The following is a 19,672-nucleotide window of genomic DNA, read 5'->3' as shown; positions in this document are numbered from 1 at the left end:
ATCTTATCCAATTATTACTAATAGAAAACCATATTGTATATTTTAGTTAGTATATAATGATGCATATACCATATTAATTATAGCATGCCTTACGTTTTATTCTAGATGAGGACTTTAAAAAGTTAAACATCTAGGGGCACTTTACAAAGTCAAATGTTTATGTATGTTGGATATGTTTTTATCCAAGCGCACAAGTAAAACTCATGCCTTACGTTTTATTCTAGATGAGCACTTTAAAAAGTTAAACATCTAGGGGCACTTTACAAAGTCAAATGTCTATGTATGTTGGATGTGTTTTTATCCAAGCGCACAAGTAAAACTCATCACGAGACTTGTCCTCAAATAACTAATATGTAGCAAACCTCATCATTGGCCGTACTTCTCAAAATAAGGCTTGACATCGGGCCCAAGGTTCACACTATTGAACATTAAGCTTTGCTTTTACTTTTCCCATTGCCCCTTCTTCATTATACACTTAGCTATAAAAAAGGAGGGGAATTTTATGTCCACAAAATGCCAACCTAGTTATGAATAATGAAATACCACACACATATACATATAAATGCACATTAACATGACTTAGCCAATATGTTCTCTTGCTGACAAAGACATACAAAGAAGTACACCAAGAACACTTACAAATTTACACGTACATATTTAATTCAATACAAAAACACATACACATTAAATACATGTGCATTGCAATCGCACTCAAATATATTCACTAGCACACACAAACCCAACTCTTTCCCCTTTTTTTCTTCGACTACGAGAACATGTCATCGATCAAGAGCATTAGGGGGTTAGGGAAGAACTTCATCCACATTGAACCGGGTGATAGAGCACTAGTTGGACCATTGGTAGTGCTCAAGGTGCTTGAACTGATGTACGACAAGATGTGCTCTAGGAGTGGTCATCAGGATTCAATTCAACCGAAGAGCTATGAAAACCCGGCAACCCTAGGGTTATCATAGTAACATTTCCTACCTCTAATCTAATTGCATTGTCGGGAACTCCACTACCAAACCCTACATTGCCGCACACCATGTCCTCCTTGCACATGCACCTACCGTTGAACTATATCGACCGGAATACTTAGTGAGTGTTCGCTACTTCTACTTAAGCATTGCATCAAGCTACACTAGAAACTATACGAAGTGACGATAATATCGGTAGACATGATATATTAATAAATAATATTGTAAACATGGAGAAAACCTAATGAACACAATTATAACATTGTATTAGTCCAAAAAATCTTGTTCATAGTTGTCTCTCTTCCATATGTATAATACATATCAACATGGTGATATGGTTCAAGTGGTATGAGCCACTTAGCAATTCGATAACAAACTTAAAGGTGTCCGTGAGGGCCATGCAATTCACAACCGGATGGTTTATACAACCTATATTTAGAGGGGAGTACCCTCAAGTAATGAAGGAAATCCTACCATCACACCTACCCGATTTCATGAGTGAGGAGTCCATGTGTTTTAGAGGCCCAGTTGACTTCATCGGCTTGAATACTATCATTGCCACAATGCCACCTATTGCACCTATGATGATCAATATCTTCCCAACACTGGATATTGGCAAGACATGAACATAACGAAAACATGTGATATACATAGTCATTAGTGACCCTAGTTTGAATAAGTTTTTCATGATGCTCAATACACTCACAATGCACATGAACTTCCTTGATCCAGCTTATAAAGATAACTTCCCAATTGGTGAATACACAGGAGACTATGTTGTTCCATGGTGCATTGAGAAAAGCCTTGTCTATATCCAGGAGCATTATGACAACTTCCCCACGTACATCACATCATTAGGTAAATAATTGGATACGTTCTTCTAATGCATGCATGAAGGTGCACAAATCTTTACATTCATATTGTAATATTTATAAAGTGGCAACACCGCTGTCGTGAAGATTTTCGGCAATAGTGTGAAAATCCTATAAAACGTAAGAAATCGAGTATGAATCACGTAGTACAATAATTGTAAAGATAACATTTTAAATAGATTTAATATCTAAGTACAAAATGATGGAGGTTTCGAATGCACTTTATTACACGAGAAACGGACAACTAAATGTCAAGATATGAGGGTATAAAGTTTGTAAAAGGAAAGGAGAAAATGATGAGATATCCCACATAGGCACGACAAATACAGCTCTCATCATATATAAGGTGGAGCAAAAGATATTATCTTTGTGTTTATGTGTGGAGCATAGAGAGTTCAAGGTAACTTGAACTAAGAGTGGAGGTGGGCTAGCTACTCGTAAAGGGTTTTGGCCAACCAAAACCGGACCAGCGATGGAGCCGATGATCTGGCGGCATCCGACGGAATCCGGCGAGGGCATCGGGCAAGGCACCGGTAACCGACGGCATCCGGCGGCGGCACCGATATCCGGCGAGGCACCGGTATCTGGCGGCGGCGTCCGGCGACTAGATAAATAAATATGGACGCCGACTAGATAAATAAATATATAAATATATATACATATTTACATATACAAGGAAGGCAAGTAAGGATTCGAACCATGCACCTCCAAGTTAGGAGTCAAATGGCTTACTATTAAGCCATGCTATTTAGTTGAAATTATATTTCTATCATTGTACTTTTACATGTAAATTTTCATACATGAGAACTAAAATGAGTGACATGGTTATCATGCACCACATGTAATACATAAGCGCCAAATGGCAAACATGCAATTTATGCATGTCTTGTACCCTCACATGCATCATGTGCATGAGAGCATCTATAAAAGAGGGAAGGGGGAGGAGAAAAAACACGGTTTTTTTTATGAAAATTAAGAGGAAGAAATTCGTTATCAAATTGATCGTGTAATCTCAACTTCTCTCTTTCCCAATCTATCTTAAGTACTTTCTCGCCAAAGCTTGTATCGACTCTAAATCCTTCTGGTCCAGAACCCCGGCGGTTCCGCCTCACGATTCGCGCGTAGTGACGGATCTTCACGACATAATAAAGTGGTGAACCCGACGTGAAAGAGGTGGTAGGAAGGATCAAGTCGAGATTAATACTTGGAGATGGCGTCCTCAAGCAACCAAGCAGGAGAGCTCGAAAGGATGATGCTAATCGTCGAGCAAATGATGAGATCTCGGGACAACGACGCGAGCGTGGAGAAGGTTGTCGATCGTGTCGTAGAGCTCGAGGGCCAATTCGATGGAAGGAACGTTATGAAGTTCCTTGATGCATATAGAAGGGAGATGAATCAGAGGGACGTGTCCGAGGCACGTCAAATCGCAAGCTTCAAGAGAGTTGTCGCCAACAACATCCAAAGACGCGTCCTCGAGCTTCAAGAAGGTAAGACAACATGGACCGAGTTCGAGAAAACGATACTAGCGGAGTTCGTGACTGAAGACTCAAAGAGGATGACTCGACATGCCCTGATGAAGTGGATAGAGAAGAAGAATAAGAAGAGCGTCTCGAGGGTGTACGACGAATTCGACCAGATGTTTAGTCGTCTCCCCAATACGGACCAAGTGTTGCTTGAAGAGGACAAGACTTTGTACTTCTTGAAGGCCGTGGACATAAAGGATAGACGGGAGTTGGGGACTCTTCTCGAAGATGATACCCAAGCAAATGGGCTCGTAGCGGACTGGATCGCGGTGAAGCGGGCATGCAATAGGCTCGACAAGCGTCGCCAATGGGTTGATGACACCAACATGACGGGACCGACTACCACGGAGAAAGCAAGACCGCCGAAAGTAGCTGAGCCGCTGAGACAAAGTAACGTGGAAGAAAAGAAGATTGATGACGACATCATCGAAGAGCTAGCGAAGAAGTTCGAGAAGGTCACGCTAGCCAACATGAATCGTCGGGGCCCTAAAGGAAAAGAACCCTTTAGATGCGTGTGGTGCGATAGCATGGACCACATGAGAAGGGATTGTGCGAGCCTTCGAGAGGCGATTCAACAAAATATCGTATACATAGAGGACAACATGATCTGCTCAAGCGAGACTAGAAGACCCCTACGGGTGAATTTTGGAAGAGGAGGAATGAAGAAATCTATGGAGGATGCTGATGCGACTCATGTGGATGCGATGCACTATGCTGCGTCGGCCGGAATAAGAGTCGGGAAAGACAAGACTGAAGCTGCTAGAGCGGGAGCAAAGTTTTGGACTTCCGTTCTCGAATATGAGAAGAAGGGAAAAGTCACATCGAACGAGGTAGAGCTTGCGGACCGAAACGTGCAAAGCATAACCGGGTGGTCGGATCCGGTGGACGACAACACCATACTCGCAGAGGTGATGTGCGACAACCACGAGGTGTTCGTCGAAGAAAAGAGAAAGAGAATAGAAGAGCAAGGCCCATCAAAAAGACATGAAACAAGGAACGCGAAAAAGAAGGACGATACGGAGACGAGTCGACCTTTACAAACGGAGGAACGAGAATCAAGCCGAAAAGGGGAGCCAAGCATACGAGTTGAAGAAACGGTTCGGCCCGTGAAGGTTGGTGTCGAAGACCCCACTCGGAGGACAAGGACTATACCTACCTATAAGCTAAGGTCGGACATAGAGCAGACGACGGACCTAAAGAAGATTCTCGAAGAACGAGTTCTTGATAGCCACGTAACTTTGTCCTTGAGGGAATTGCTTGGCATTACGAAGAAGGAGTTCCATGACACGATCGTGGACCTTGTAAAGAGAAAGAGACAACAATCGGACGAGGAAGAAGAGAAGCCGCAAAAAGCAAAAACGAATGCCATAACGATGGCAAGAGACGAAATCGATGAAGATATGGTGGACAGCCACTACACTCGACCTCATTGGGCACGAGCGACAACGGAGACGCCGGTGAAGATCGGGGAGAAGAAAGAGACCGTCGTAGCCTTGATCGACCACGGCTCGGAGATCAACCTCATGTCAATCGACTTCTACAAAAGGGGAAGATGGCCAATCAATACAAACCACGGATGGAAGATTCGCGCGGCAACAAAGTCTACGGAGGACTTGTACGGAGCTTGTCCCAATGTCAAAGTCACGATCGGGGATGTGGAGATGGATCAACACTTCTTCGTACAAGAATCGGCGTCGCATCCTATCATCCTAGGGCAACCTTATATCACATCATCTCGGATGGAGACCAGAGTGTTTGATAATGGAGCAGCCTTCGCACGAATAAAGAGTCTTGACAACCAAAGATCGGTCCAATTCCTAACGGTGCGAGCCAATCATGAAAGGAATCGAGATAGTCTCGGAGGTGAATCCTCGGATTTTTAGAGCGGACTATTGAAGCATGGGGCACAAATAGTCCGAGCAATCACAAGACCCCACAAGAAAGAAGAGTGCGTGGATTGCAAGGAGAAGCAACATGTGTCACACCTAGTGGCGCATGCAAACTAGTACTACCCGACAAGAAGCACAAGCACCGGATACAAGAATTCGAGAAGATGCTGAAAGAAGAGAACATAATAGAAGAAGGGGAGTTCGTGACTCATATTATGGAAGAAGCCTCATTTAACGACACCATCGGCGAAATCGAGGACGTCGTGGACTTGAGCTATCTTCACAACCAATGCATGATTTCGGTTAACTCCATCAACATGTACGCTATCATCGATGAATACCGTCGTGGCATTTCGATGGAGGAAGCTGACATCAACACGAAATATAAAACAGTGGATAAGAAGATCAAGCCAGTTGCGGTTCCGCTACCGGAAGATAGCTGGCAAAAGATGAAGGAAGTCGCTAACAATCCAAGCTTAAGAGATCCGAAGAAGATAGGTCATGTCTTCACCAAAGAGACGAAGGGGAAGCTACGAGTTGGAAAGGAGAATTTCCTTCTCCCTGAAGAGGACCGAATGTTTCGCGATATGCTTGAGAGACATGGGAAGGCTTTCACATTCTTCCCACGAGAAATCGGATGCGCTGACCCAAAGGTTATAGAGCCGATGGTGATCTTCACGGTGCCTCATGTGCCTTGGAACTTGAAACCGATACCGGTTCCGAGAGCACACCTTCCGAAGCTGATCGAGCTCTTAAAGGAGAAGGTGAGTATGGGAATTCTAGAACCGTCGAATGCTCCTTATTCCAATAGGTGGTCCACGGTGCCGAAGAAGAATGGATCATTGCGATTCATCCAAGATCTTCAACCCGTCAACAAGGTGACAATTTGAAATGCCGGAATCGGTCCGAGCGTGGACGAATTTGCCAAAGCGTTTGCGGGCCGGTCCATCTACTCCATTGGCGATCTCTACTCCGGATATGACCAATTCCAATTGGCGATCGACAGTCGGGACATTACAACCATGAGGACTCCGATCGGGCTTGTGCGGATGTGTACCTTACCCCAAGGCGCAACGAACTCGGTGGCTCATATGGTGAATGCCATGAATAAAGTCTTGAAGGATTGCATTCCGGACATCACGATGCCATTCTTGGATGATATTCCGATAAAAGGATGTTCATGTTGGGATTTTCGGTCCCTCCGGATGGGATGTCCGGAGATGAATAACGGCAATCCCGGTTACGGTTACAGTTACGGTCCCGGCTACGGAGCCGGATGATGAAGACCCCGGCTACGGAGCCGGATGACGAATGTACCCGGAGAGAGATCCGGATGCGGGGACATATTTGTGAATATGTTTGCCAAGGGCCCTTGAGGCTATATTTGTAAATAACCCGAAAGTCATATGTGTATAAATATGACTTAGGGCAAACAGTTTTATTGTTGTTGCTCATTTTTTTTGTTTTCAGCAGAGAGAGCAAAGTGAGAGCAGCCGAGAGAGAGAGAGAGAGAGAGAAAGGAAGAGGTCGACGCCTCGGAGTAATACCGCCGCCTGTGGCGAAGGCAGTGAGCTCAAGGTTGTTGCCTTGTAGCTTCACCATTGTACATCTCTGTGTATAGTGATAGTTGGAGTTGGAGGACTCCCGTGGTTTTTCCCATTTAGGGTTTTCCACGTAAAACATCCTGTGTACTCTTCTCTCTATTGTCTTCGTGCATTTTGTATTTCCCGTTTTCTGTGAATCGATACTACTACTTGGTGGTGGCCGAGCATTGTTGTTCAACAATTTGGTATCAGAGCGACGGTAACACAGAAAATGGAAGGCGGCGGTAGTGGGCCTCCGGGCATGATGGTGTTGAACTCACAGAACTACGCCGACTGGAAGATAAAGATGGAAGACCTTCTCATCGTCCGAGACCTGTATGAACCGATCGACAATGCCGAGATACCCAAGGGGGTAATCGAGTCGGAGTGGAAGCTCCTGAACCGGAAAGCCGTAGCGACGATCCGGCAATATGTCGATGTAAGCGTTCTACAACATGTGGCGAACGACACCAACGCATATGAGATGTGGAAGAAGCTGTCGGGCCTCTACGAGAGGAAGAATGCGTTGAACCGGACCTCCCTGATGAGGAAGATAGTGAACCTCAAGTACCGGGACGGCGAGAATATGGTGGAACACGTGAGCACGTTCATGGGATTCGTGAACCAGCTTGCGGCGATCAAGTTCCCGTTGGAGGATGCAATGCAAGCCATCATTCTGATGTGTACATTGCCGGAAAGCTGGGAGAACTTGGTGGTGACTCTCAGCACCTCCTGCACCGAAGATAACTTGTCTCTACAAACGGTAAAGACAAGCATTTTGAACGAAGAAGCGCGTCGGAGAGATAAAGAACCGGTTTCCGATCCGAAGATGCTGCTTACCGAATCGGATCGGGGAAGACAATGGAACCGGAGTCCGCAAAGACGGGAGAAGTCGGGGACCCGGTCGCAGTCAAGAGGAAGGCCCACATGCTTCCACTGTGGGAAGCCGGGGCACTTCCGGAAGAATTGTCGGCATTACCGAAAGGACAACGGAGCCGACGACACCGATTCGAAGAAGTCACCGGAGAGAAACGGTGCATACCGGGGAGCCACGGACCGGAGAGGTCCGGATCAGCGAGGGCAGGACCGGAAAGGAACGACGGCACTCGCGGCAAGTGAAGAAGAGATAATGCTCATTACCGAAGAGAGGGAGCTGAACCTTGCCGGTGTAGAGATGACCTGGGTGGTCGATTCCGGAGCGTCGTTCCACCTGACCCCGGAGAAGAAATACTTCTCATCCTACACAGCCGGTGAGCACGGCTGTGTCCGGATGGGAAATGAAGGCACATGCCGGATTGCCGGCATAGGAGATGTGTGGCTGATGACATCAACCGGATGCAAGATGCTGCTGAAGGATGTTCGACACGTTCCGGAGGTCCGATTGAACCTGATCTCGGCCGGGAGGCTAGATGATGTAGGCTACACGGGTAGCATCCGGAACGGTGTCATGAAGTTCAGCAAAGGGAGCCTGATAGTGGCTCGGGCCCGGAAGGTCAATACACTGTACCTGATGAATTCCTGGCTATGTCCGGAGGAGCTGAACGTGGCAGCCGATACTGCCGGTGAGCTGTGGCACAAGAGACTGTGTCACATGAGCGAGAAGGGGATGAAGAGGCTTGCAGAAGACAACCTTATTCCAGTGAAGCATGTGCACCTGGAGAAGTGCACCGATTGCCTGGCCGGTAAACAGAACCGAACCTCCTTCCACTCAAGGCCACCGACGAGACGTAATGTACCATTGGAGTTGGTACACACTGATGTGTGTCAGGTAGAAACGAAGTCACATGGCGGAGCCCAGTACTTCGTAACATTCATAGATGACCATAGCCGGAAGCTGTGGACGGCACCGTTGAAGACAAAGGACCAAGTATTGTCCGTCTTCAAAGAACTCCACGCGAGAGTGGAAAGAGAATCCGGTAAGAAGCTGAAAGCGATACGAGCGGATAACGGAGGGGAATACCGGGGGCAGTTCGCAGAGTACTGTCGCTCGAAGGGAATCCGGCTCGAGTTTACTGTGCCGAAGACGCCGGAACTGAACGGGCTGGCCGAGAGGATGAACCGGACCATAATGGAGAGGGTCCGGAGTATGCTGGCGCATGCGAAATTACCCAAGGGGTTTTGGGCTGAGGCAATGTCGACGGCGACATACATGATAAACAGATCACCCTCAGTACCTTTGGACGGAGACACGCCGCAGAGAGTGTGGACCGGTAGGGAAGTATCCTACCGGCATCTGAAGGTGTTCGGGTGTCTCGCATACGTGCATGTGGCAAAGGACCGGAGAGGAAAGTTAGATCCAAAGACCCGGCCATGCATATTCCTCGGTTACGGTGACGACGAGTTCGGCTACCGAGTATGGGACCCGGTCGACAAGAAGATATTCAGGAGTCGAGATATCATCTTCATGGAGGACAAGACACTCGCCGACTGGGAGTCGGAGAAGAAGATGAAGAGCTCCAAGTCGACCGGTGAGGATCAACTCTACGAAGAGCAGTCCCGACCGGCAAGGGACCGGTTAGCACTCGAGGATCCGGCCGAAGACGGTGGAGAAACAGAACCGGCCGAGGAAGATAAAACTGATACCGGAACCGGCCCCGATCCCGAAATGGATTCGGATGAAGAGGAAACGGAGGAGCCGGTTACCGAAGCTCCGGAACGGAGATACCCTCTAAGAGAGAGAAGGGCCCCCCGGAGATTTCCGGAACCAGAGCACGTGCTGCTAACCGACGAGGGGGAGCCGGAGAGTCTTGAAGAAGCAAAGCTTGACACCCATAGCCGCAGGTGGTTAAGTGCCATGCAGGAGGAGATGGATTCCTTGCATGAGAACCACACATATGAACTTGTGGAGTTGCCGAAAGGAAAGCGGGCACTTCGAAACAAGTGGGTGTTCAAGCTGAAACCGGGAGATGTCGAAAACCCCCCGAGATACAAAGCCAGGATCGTGGTGAAGGGGTTCCAGCAGAAGAAGGGCGTCGACTTCGACGAGATATTTGCCCCGGTAGTGAAGATGACCTCCATCCGGACGGTGCTGAGCATAGCGGCAAGCATGGACCTCGAGGTAGAACAGATGGACGTGAAGACGACATTCCTTCACGGTGACCTCGAAGAAGAGATCTACATGCAGCAACCGGAAGGATTCGAGAAGAAAGGGAAGGAGCACCTGGTATGCCGGTTGAAGAAGAGCCTTTACGGACTGAAGCAGGCTCCCCGGCAATGGTACCGGAAGTTCGACTCTTTCATGACCAACGAAGGGTACCACAAAACGCAGTCCGATCACTGCGTGTTTGTGAAGAAGTTCGAAGGAGGAGACTTTCTAATACTCCTCCTGTATGTGGACGACATGTTGATCGTCGGACGGGACCAGGGCAAGATACGGATGCTGAAGAAAGCGCTTCACCGAACCTTCTCAATGAAGGACCTGGGTCCGGCGAGGCAAATACTAGGGATGCATATCATCCGGGACCGGAAGAAGAAGCAGTTGTGGTTGTCACAGGAGAAGTACGTGACAAAGGTGCTTCACCGGTTCAACATGTCGGAAGCAAGACCGGTCGGGTCAACCCTCCCGGCAAACTGCAAGCTGTCCAGCAAGCAAAGCCCCAAGACAAAGGCTGAGAAGGAGGACATGATGAAAGTACCATATGCCTCTGCCGTCGGAAGCTTGATGTACGCAATGGTGTGTACAAGACCGGACATAGGATATGCAGTCGGAGTGGTGAGCCGGTACATGAGCAATCCCGGCAAAGAGCACTGGAACGCGGTCAAGTGGATACTCCGATACCTGAAGGGCACGGCAAACGTGTGCCTCCGATTCGGCTCCGGTAAGCCCGAACTCGACGGCTTTACCGATTCGGATATGTCGGCTGATGCAGATACCAGCCGGTCCACATCAGGGTATGTGATGACGTATGCAGGGGGAGCTGTTTCGTGGCAGTCGAGGCTGCAGAAGACGGTTGCATTGTCAACCACGGAGGCGGAGTACATGGCGGCTGTTGAAGCCGGCAAGGAAATGATATGGATGAAGGACTTCATTAGAGAGCTCGGTATCCGGCAGGAGGAGTACAGACTCTACTGCGACAGTCAGAGTGCCATCCACCTTGCGAAGAATGCGGCCTATCACTCCCGGACGAAGCACATCCAACGTAGATACCACTGGATCCGGGAAAGGATAGAAGACAAGGAGTTCGTGCTGACGAAGATCCACACGGACGAGAACGGGTCGGATATGCTGACCAAGGTACTTACACCTGACAAGCTGGAAGCATGCCGGAAGAGGATCGGATTGGAGAGACATCCCATGCCAAAGTGAAGGGGGAGTTTGTTGGGATTTTCGGTCCCTCCGGATGGGATGTCCGGAGATGAATAACGGCAATCCCGGTTACGGTTACAGTTACGGTCCCGGCTACGGAGCCGGATGATGAAGACCCCGGCTACGGAGCCGGATGACGAATGTACCCGGAGAGAGATCCGGATGCGGGGACATATTTGTGAATATGTTTGCCAAGGGCCCTTGAGGCTATATTTGTAAATAACCCGAAAGTCATATGTGTATAAATATGACTTAGGGCAAACAGTTTTATTGTTGTTGCTCATTTTTTTTGTTTTCAGCAGAGAGAGCAAAGTGAGAGCAGCCGAGAGAGAGAGAGAGAGAGAGAAAGGAAGAGGTCGACGCCTCGGAGTAATACCGCCGCCTGTGGCGAAGGCAGTGAGCTCAAGGTTGTTGCCTTGTAGCTTCACCATTGTACATCTCTGTGTATAGTGATAGTTGGAGTTGGAGGACTCCCGTGGTTTTTCCCATTTAGGGTTTTATGGATTCCTCACTACGCTCATGTCGCCGAACCGTTATATGGACTACTAAAGAAAAGAATAAAGTTCGAATGGCGAGACGAGCACACAGAGGCGATGCGAAGATTAAAGAAACTGCTTCTTGAAGCTCCGGCACTAAGGAAGGCCGACTATGCCGAAGGGAAACCAATTTACGTGACTGTAGATACGAGCCCAACCGGAATCGGGTGGGTCATCAATCAAGAAGGTGAAGATAATGCGCGATATGCCGTCCGGTTCGGAGCAAAGGTTCTCAGCGAACGGCAACAAAGATATGCCCAAGTCAAACGGGAACTTTGGGGTATTGTGTCGGTAGTGAAGACGGACAAAGATTACCTGATCGGGTCAGAAGTGATAATAGAGACAGATTGTCTCCCAATTCTCGGAATGGTCTCGGGATGTGCGACCCCAGATCTTGCTATGCTAAGGTGGATTGCCTACATCAAGTCTTTAAACCCAGAGATCCGTCACATCGCAGGGAAGAAGAACGCCATGGCTGACATGTTGTCGAGGGCAAGATTTTCAAATGGAAGTAACATGGTTTCGGAAGATGAAGATGTCGCCCTCAACTTCTTCAAGATGGCTCGATTGTCGGCGGAAGACCAGGACACGCAAACTCTCCACGCCTTCAACGAGAACGAGTACGAAGGAGAATGGTTACTCATCGGTAGATTCCTAAGAACATTGACGACAGATGCTTCGTTAACAAAGGAGGAGGCCCTACGAATCCGAAAGAAAGCTTACCGATACTTCTTGAAGGGAGGATTCCTTTGGCGACATCCAAAAAGAAGGACAGGAATACCACGTCGAGTGGTGGTAAAGAAAGAAGAGCAAGAGACGCTGATGACCGAATTCCACGAGAGTGCTTAGGCAGGTCATAGAGGAACATGGGCGACGTTCGAAAAATTGAAGGAGAAGTATTGGTGGCCAAGCATGTACAAAGATGTACTCCATTTCGTGTCCACATGTGAAACTTGCCAAATATATTCAAATATACGTCATCGTGATGAGTTAAAGCCGACATACCCACTCACCATTCACTTCAAATGGATGGTGGATCTGGTCTCGATGCCAATGGGAGTGGGACAAATGAAGTACTTAGCGCTCGCAAGGGAAGACTTGACAAATCAAGTGGAAGGACGAGCCTTGACAAATAAGACGACTTCAGCCGTTTGTAAATTTTTACTTGAAGATGTTGTTTGCCGATATGGATGTGTAGGGAAGATAGTGGCCGACCGAGGGGAGTTGGACGCGCACGAAGCGACGGAGCTCTTCGAAAGACTAGGCGTGAAGCTCTCCCTCATGACTGCCTACAATCCGGAAGCAAATGGGAAGATCGAGCGAGGGCATGGACCTATCGTTAAAGCCATCATACGGGCATGCAACGGTCGAGTCGGGAATTGGCTACGACTATTACCCTATGCCTTGTGGGCCGATAGAACAACACATAGCTCGGTGACAGGGTATATGCCGACGGAGCTTATGTATGGACAAAAGCCGATTATGCCCATCGAAAGGACGATCGCCTCATGGGTAGCGATACCGTGGGAGAACGAGACGAGCCGAGAAGAGTTATTAGCGGCGCGGATAAGGCAACTTGAAAGAAGACTTGAAGATTTAGAAAAAGCGCGAAAGATGATGAAGGCAACCCGAGTAAAGAACAAAGTTCGGTTCGACAACACGCATCGACTTCGTCCCAAGAAGATTGAAGAAGGGGATTGGGTTTTGGTTTACGACAACACCCTTGACAATCAACACAGTATAGCAAGGAAGTTTGCAAGAAGATGGTTCGGGCCGTATGTGGTCACAAGTGCCAACGATAATGCCACATACCACCTTGCGGAACTAGACGGATCAAGGTTGGCCGTACCCATTGCGGGAAAAAGAGTAAAGATTTTCAAGAAAAGACAAGACAAGGATCCTGACCTCGATTACCTCGACGATGAACATAATAGGGCGGATGAAAATGAAGACATGGAGGAATCTAATTGATCATCGTAGCTAAAATCTCACTTCTTCTCTTCTTGGCACGTACCGGAGGACGTGCAGTTTGGTGGGGGTGGATGTCGTGAAGATTTTCGGCAATAGTGTGAAAATCCTATAAAACGTACGAAATCGAGTATGAATCACATAGTACAATAATTGTGAAGATAACATTTTAAATAGATTTAATATCTAAGTACAAAATGATGGAGGTTTCGAATGCACTTTATTACACGAGAAACGGACAACTAAATGTCAAGATATGAGGGTATAAAGTTTGTAAAAGGAAAGGAGAAAATTGTGAGATATCCCACATAGGCACGACAAATACAACTCTCATCATATATAAAGTGGAGTAAAAGATATTATCTTTGTGTTTATGTGTGGAGCATAGAGAGTTCAAGGTAACTTGAACTAAGAGTGGAGGTGGGCTAGCTACTCGTAAAGGGTTTTGGCCAACCAAAACCGGACCGGCGATGGAGCCGATGATCCGACGACATCTGGCACCAGTATCCGGCGACGGCATCCAGCGAATCGGCGTCTGGCGACTAGATAAATAAATATATAAATATATATACATATTTACATATACAAAGAGGGCAAGTAAGGATTAGAACCATGCACCTCCAAGTTAGGAGTCAAATGGCTTACCATTAAGCCATGCTATTTAGTTGAAATTATATTTCTATCATTGTACTTTTACATGTAAATTCTCATACATGAGAACTAAAATGAGTGACATGGTTATCATGCACCACATGTAATACATAAGCGCCAAATGGCAAACATGTAATTTATGCATGTCTTGTACCCTCACATGCATCATATGCATGAGAGCATCTATAAAAGAGGGAAGGGGGAGGAGAAAAAACACGGTTTTTTTTATGAAAATTAAGAGGAAGAAATTCGTTATCAAATTGATCGTGTAATCTCAACTTCTCTCTTTCCCAATCTATCTTAAGTACTTTCTCGCCAAAGCTTGTATCGACTCTAAATCCTTCTGGTCCAGAACCCCGGCGGTTTCGCCTCACGATTCGCGCGTAGTGACGGATTTTCACGACACCGCAATCCCCTACACATGCTAGAGCACGTAATGTTGTCTACTAGACACACCATTGCTTCTCTATAACTTAGGTCACATATTTATCATTGTTATGAGGTGTGGTGTTAGGACATGGGCCACAATGAATATATTCGTCAACAAATGCATACCTTGGTGCATAGAACGTAACCTTCACATTCTTTTGCTCAAACATTCAAAAATCATACATTTGCAAATGAATGTGTATGTTATGAAAACTTTTTTTTGACCAATTAAAACTTTTTTTTTTCACTTTTTACCTTAATAGAAAGTTTACCTTATTGTAAATAATGAATACAAAAGTATGGTATTTACCATACTTTGAGGGTGTTACCATATACTCGAATGATCGAAACATATTGGAATGCGAATGCATGTATGTTACGTATGGTTCATACTATGCGTTGGTGTGAACATATATATTCAACAATCTAACTATCATGCTTTTGATAGAGTATGTGTTCTACCTTTGACTAAAATTAACTCTTAGTGTATGAACACTTACGATTCATCTATCTCTCTATTTATCTTGTCATCATTGCTCTTATTTGGGCCCTCCCTTGGAATGTATTTAAACTCTTCACATGTAATCTTATGCATGGTAGTTTTTGGCCTTTCGATTTCTTTATTGTATTCGAAGTATATTGTGTGCCATAGGTTTTATTCATTTCATGTTGAGCTCAAGTGCCTTGTCGCATGTAGGTCACGATACATACAAATGTCAAGTTGAATTTGACAACTTGGTATTTCTCATGATAAAAATCACAACCAATCCCATACTTTTTGAAAATGTGTACCATATAAACTGATGTGTAGTTGTTTTTGGGTAGACAAATTTACTTAAGAGACATAGCATGTCTAAACATAAGGCGATAATGTCACAAGTGCGGTGAACATATGAAATGCTTTCTAAATACATAACCATTAAAATAAAATTTAAGTACGAGGAATTATAATTGAAAAAATGTTGCAACACCTTGTTTTATGTTTTTGGGTGCTTGGTTTAAGACAAGTATTCATGACATGGATTGTTTTATGTTCTGAGGTACTAGGTATAATGCAAGTATTAATGATGTGGATCGTATTAGATTTTATTCGTCATACATGAAGTCCTTGATCATCGCAATAAGGTAATTCCTCTATCATATGTTCTCTCATTTTTTTAACATGGTAACGGTTATCAAGCGCATAGGTTTTTTCCCTCTTCATAATATAGAAATGGGTCAAATGTTTGGGGATTATACACATGGTCTCTTGTTGATGGCTTTGAGGCAGTTTATGGTATATCAACCCAACGGTTTGGAATAATTTATGTTGATGAAGAGTTCAATAAATATCCGAGGCTCTTTGCATTATGGTTTAAGAATATGCTAGTTGCATACAATTCTAGTAAATCATGTATGTGAACCACATTCTAAAACATTCGCTTTTGATTTTAATCTTATTCATCTTAAATTTTGATTTTGAAATCCTTTAAGAGAACTTATCATGTGTTATATTTTATTCTAGACTAGCGCTTTACAAAGTTAAATGTCTATGTATGGTGGACCTTTTTTTATCCAAGTGAGCGGATAAAACTTCATTGTGTGAACTTGCCATCAAATGACTGATCTATCGCAAGCCTCATCTCTGTAGCTTGACACAGGGCCCAAGGTAACATTGTAATAGTTAAGCTTTGTTTTTACTTTTCACATTGTTCCTCCTCCATTACACACTTAGCTATAAGAACAAAGGGGGACTTTAAGTTCACAAAATACCGATGAGTTACCAATAGTTAAATACCCAAACACATATACATGAACAATTACAAATTACATAATTCAATACAAAAACATATACACATTAAACACATGTGCATGTACATTCACACTCAAATATATGCACTAGCACACACAAATATAACTCTTTCACTCACTTTCGTCTAAACACATATATTCTTACACAATATTTACAAATATTTCCAGAATCAAATAAGACTACACGTAGGGGAGCCCATTAAATCAAAATAACATTGCCTTCAACGAAGACAATGATGGTTCAAATGGGCCGCTTCAGGGTTGGAATGGAGTGAGAAGAATATGCCATCAATACAATAAAACGAAAATGGGGATCTCATTCAATACCACAAATCAATTTGTGTCTCTAGGTATGTAGATAACAATCAACCTTGCATTGCCTCCCTAGAAGTGATAACTACTAATGGAGGAGTTCAATGATCGGCAAGTGCACACAAATTGGTCCCGACAAAAGAAATGAACCCACTAGGAAAGAGTGCTTCGATGATCAATATAGGAAAAAGCATTAAAAGAAGTTGTCTGAGAAGATCAATGCTAAAAAGAAGGCAAGAATGAAATTGGAGCTAAAGGCTGAAGAAGAAGTTAAGTATCGTGCACCTCCTCATCAAATATGGCTGATGATATGACAAACGAGAATGTGAAAAGGAATGAGAAGGATAATACAAAGGTTAATGTGAGACATACATAAAAGAGGAAGAGAGAAGAGAGAAAAGACCAACTAGGAATGCTCTAGAGAAAGTAAAAAAGAAGGCATATGTAGATTCAAGGTGTAGACTTCCATGTTCACCCACATAATGCAAGAAAGAAAAAATCATTAGAACCACAACCTTTTGTCTTAATCTCATAATTTCTAGAAACCTTTATTAAGAATCCAATCAAAGAGAAATTCTTGTGTCATTTGAGGATACCTCACACTTAGTACATGTCTTTGTCTGTGCCATGGCCAAATTGTTCTATGCCCTTTATTTGGAAAAAATGACGTGAGTGGTTGTTATGATATCATGTTGTTGCTTAAATGTGCATTCCTATTAAACTCAAGTAGGAGTGTGGGGGACCCTGTTGAGAATCGAACTCAACTTCCCATAGAGACAGTGTTCACACTAGCTAGTGGACATCATAGTAGGCTAGATTTGTAATTAGTAGAAAGGGCACTTGCCCTAGATCAGTTGGTATTGAAACCAACCTTTTGTAACTTAGTTACTGTTGGATGTAATATACAGTTTCTTGTCTAGATCTCTCTCTCCCTCCCTCCCTCCCTCTCTCTCTCTCTCTCATTCTCTCTTGTCTCACGTGCGCGCACACACACACACACACACACACACACACACACACACACACACACACTCCTTCCGTTGCACAGAATCACTCTCGATTCTTTACATGGTATTAGAGCGCACTGTTGTGAAGATTCTAGGCCATTGGGGGAAACATCGCCAAATGCATGGGAACGTGGGTGTGCACAAGTGCACCCCTTTTTTTTTGTACTAATTCATGTAAGTACTAGGTGTCGGTAGGTTTTGTGGATTACTAGGAAGTTAGGCACTATTAGAGGATTTAATATTGCATGGGTAGGGGCACGGAAACAAAGGTGAGATAACGAGAGCACATCAAGAAGAGAATCTAGGAGAGAATATTGAGGAGTCATTAAACCTGATGTAACTACTACTCCTTGTGCTATAAAAGGGGTGGCCTTAGACTATTTGAGGGTTCTTTTTTTTTGAGAAGCAGAGGACGTTACCGAATAGGAAGAAGTAGCTCGTTCACTCGTTCTCTTCCGACCCTCTACGACCAAACCCTGGGAGGAACCCTCGGCATGCGTCAAATGCCCGTGCGCTCCCTGCCAGATGTCCCCTTTCTTCCGTGTGTTTGCTCTAGAGCTCGAAGTTCGGTTCCCGGCTCTAACCGGCTGTATTCCCTGCACTTCACGCGCGCGTCCTAACTACTATTGACAATCTATTCCTTTACTTTACGTTGTTTTTTTTCCCCTTGTGTTGTTCTTGCGTTGCTATTCTCTCGTACTGCATTGAGTACGAAACCTACGACCACCTCCTTCCTACCCCTCTTTGTCTGATTCACAGTGTTTGTGTGTACACAACTCGCGAGTCTCTTCCTCCTTTCTCGATTCCTTGGTTCAAGACTCCCATGATCCTGCCTCGTTTCTACGCATCCGCGCGGAATACCGCGACATATTTGGTGAACCCGATGTGAAACAGGGGCGGCAAAGGAATCTGAAGATGAGAGGGAGCGAACTCACCGAAGCGATGGCGGTGGCTGTAGACCGCCTATTTAGCGCTTGTGAGGGCACGAGTGCCCTTGACAGGGCCATAGAGGTGACGGTCGACAAGATAGGCCGGTTCGGTGGGAAAGATGCCACAAGTTACCTTGAGGCCTACAAGTCCGAGATGCAGATGAGGAACATTCCGGAGGATAGAAGACTGCCTGGGTTTCCTCGGGTCGTGACGCCAAGCATCCATGCGGAAGTGCTCGAAGTACAAGCGGGCTACCGTGATTGGGTGGACTTCGCGGGGCGGATTCTCGAACGGTACAACTTCGATGACTCGCTCCGGCTATCGAAGAAGGCTTTCATGAATTGGGTTGATAGCCCTGGCAAAGGTCGGAACGCATCGACGCTCCTTCATGAGTTTGAGTCACGGTTCGTGCGGTTCTCCACATTGGACCGGACTGTGCTTGACACGAGCAAGGTCTTGCTCTTTGATAAGTCGTTTGACTTGCTCGACCGCAATAATGTGGGTCTCCTTTTAGAGACGAACGACGGACTCACGGTCGACAGGGCCGTGGTCAAAGGGGTGTGTGGCCGGATTGACAAGCGCAGAGACTGGAAAGAAAAGGGGTCCTCGATAGTCGGACCGATCGTCGAAATGAGGGCCGAGCCGACGCCAACCCGAATGGAACAAACGAGAAGGTGGCTGAAGTCAGGCCCAGCCCCGGGAAACGTAGTCATGGGACCATCCGGGGGCGCGACTCTATAAGAGCTAACAAAAATGGTGTGCGATCTCCAGATCCCTTAGGCCCAAAGGGGCAACGAAGGCCAGCCCCGCGACCGGCGATCGGCGTCCAACCAAAGGTGCATATGGTGTGATGCTCTCGGCCATGCTCGGAGAGATTGTGCCGACTTCGGCGAAGCAC

General features: G+C 45.8%; 1 protein-coding gene across 1 annotated transcript; it reads left to right on the top strand.

The window, feature by feature from the left end:
* Positions 1–1,459: 1,459 nt before the first annotated feature.
* On the top strand, positions 1,460–16,198 carry LOC147850590 (beta-glucosidase 43-like). The gene is made up of 4 exons (XM_087336600.1): positions 1,460–1,618; positions 1,710–1,835; positions 15,775–15,859; positions 15,946–16,198. The coding sequence occupies exons 1-4, from the start codon at positions 1,600–1,602 to the stop codon at positions 16,133–16,135; spliced, it is 420 nt and encodes a 139-aa protein (XP_087192726.1). The 5' UTR covers positions 1,460–1,599; the 3' UTR covers positions 16,136–16,198.
* Positions 16,199–19,672: the final 3,474 nt, after the last annotated feature.

Source organism: Azolla caroliniana, unplaced genomic scaffold (assembly GCF_043228905.1).
Source record: "Azolla caroliniana isolate FFs.n. ecotype wild unplaced genomic scaffold, voAzoCaro1.0.p SCAF_21, whole genome shotgun sequence".
NCBI lineage: Eukaryota > Viridiplantae > Streptophyta > Polypodiopsida > Salviniales > Salviniaceae > Azolla > Azolla caroliniana.
This window is presented reverse-complemented; position numbering and strand designations above follow the sequence as displayed.

Coding starts and splice junctions, on each gene's coding strand:
- LOC147850590 (XM_087336600.1), top strand. Junction 1,836..15,774: donor CACGTACATCACATCATTAG/GTAAATAATTGG, acceptor TTATGTTCTGAG/GTACTAGGTATAATGCAAGT. Junction 15,860..15,945: donor TCCTTGATCATCGCAATAAG/GTAATTCCTCTA, acceptor TTCATAATATAG/AAATGGGTCAAATGTTTGGG.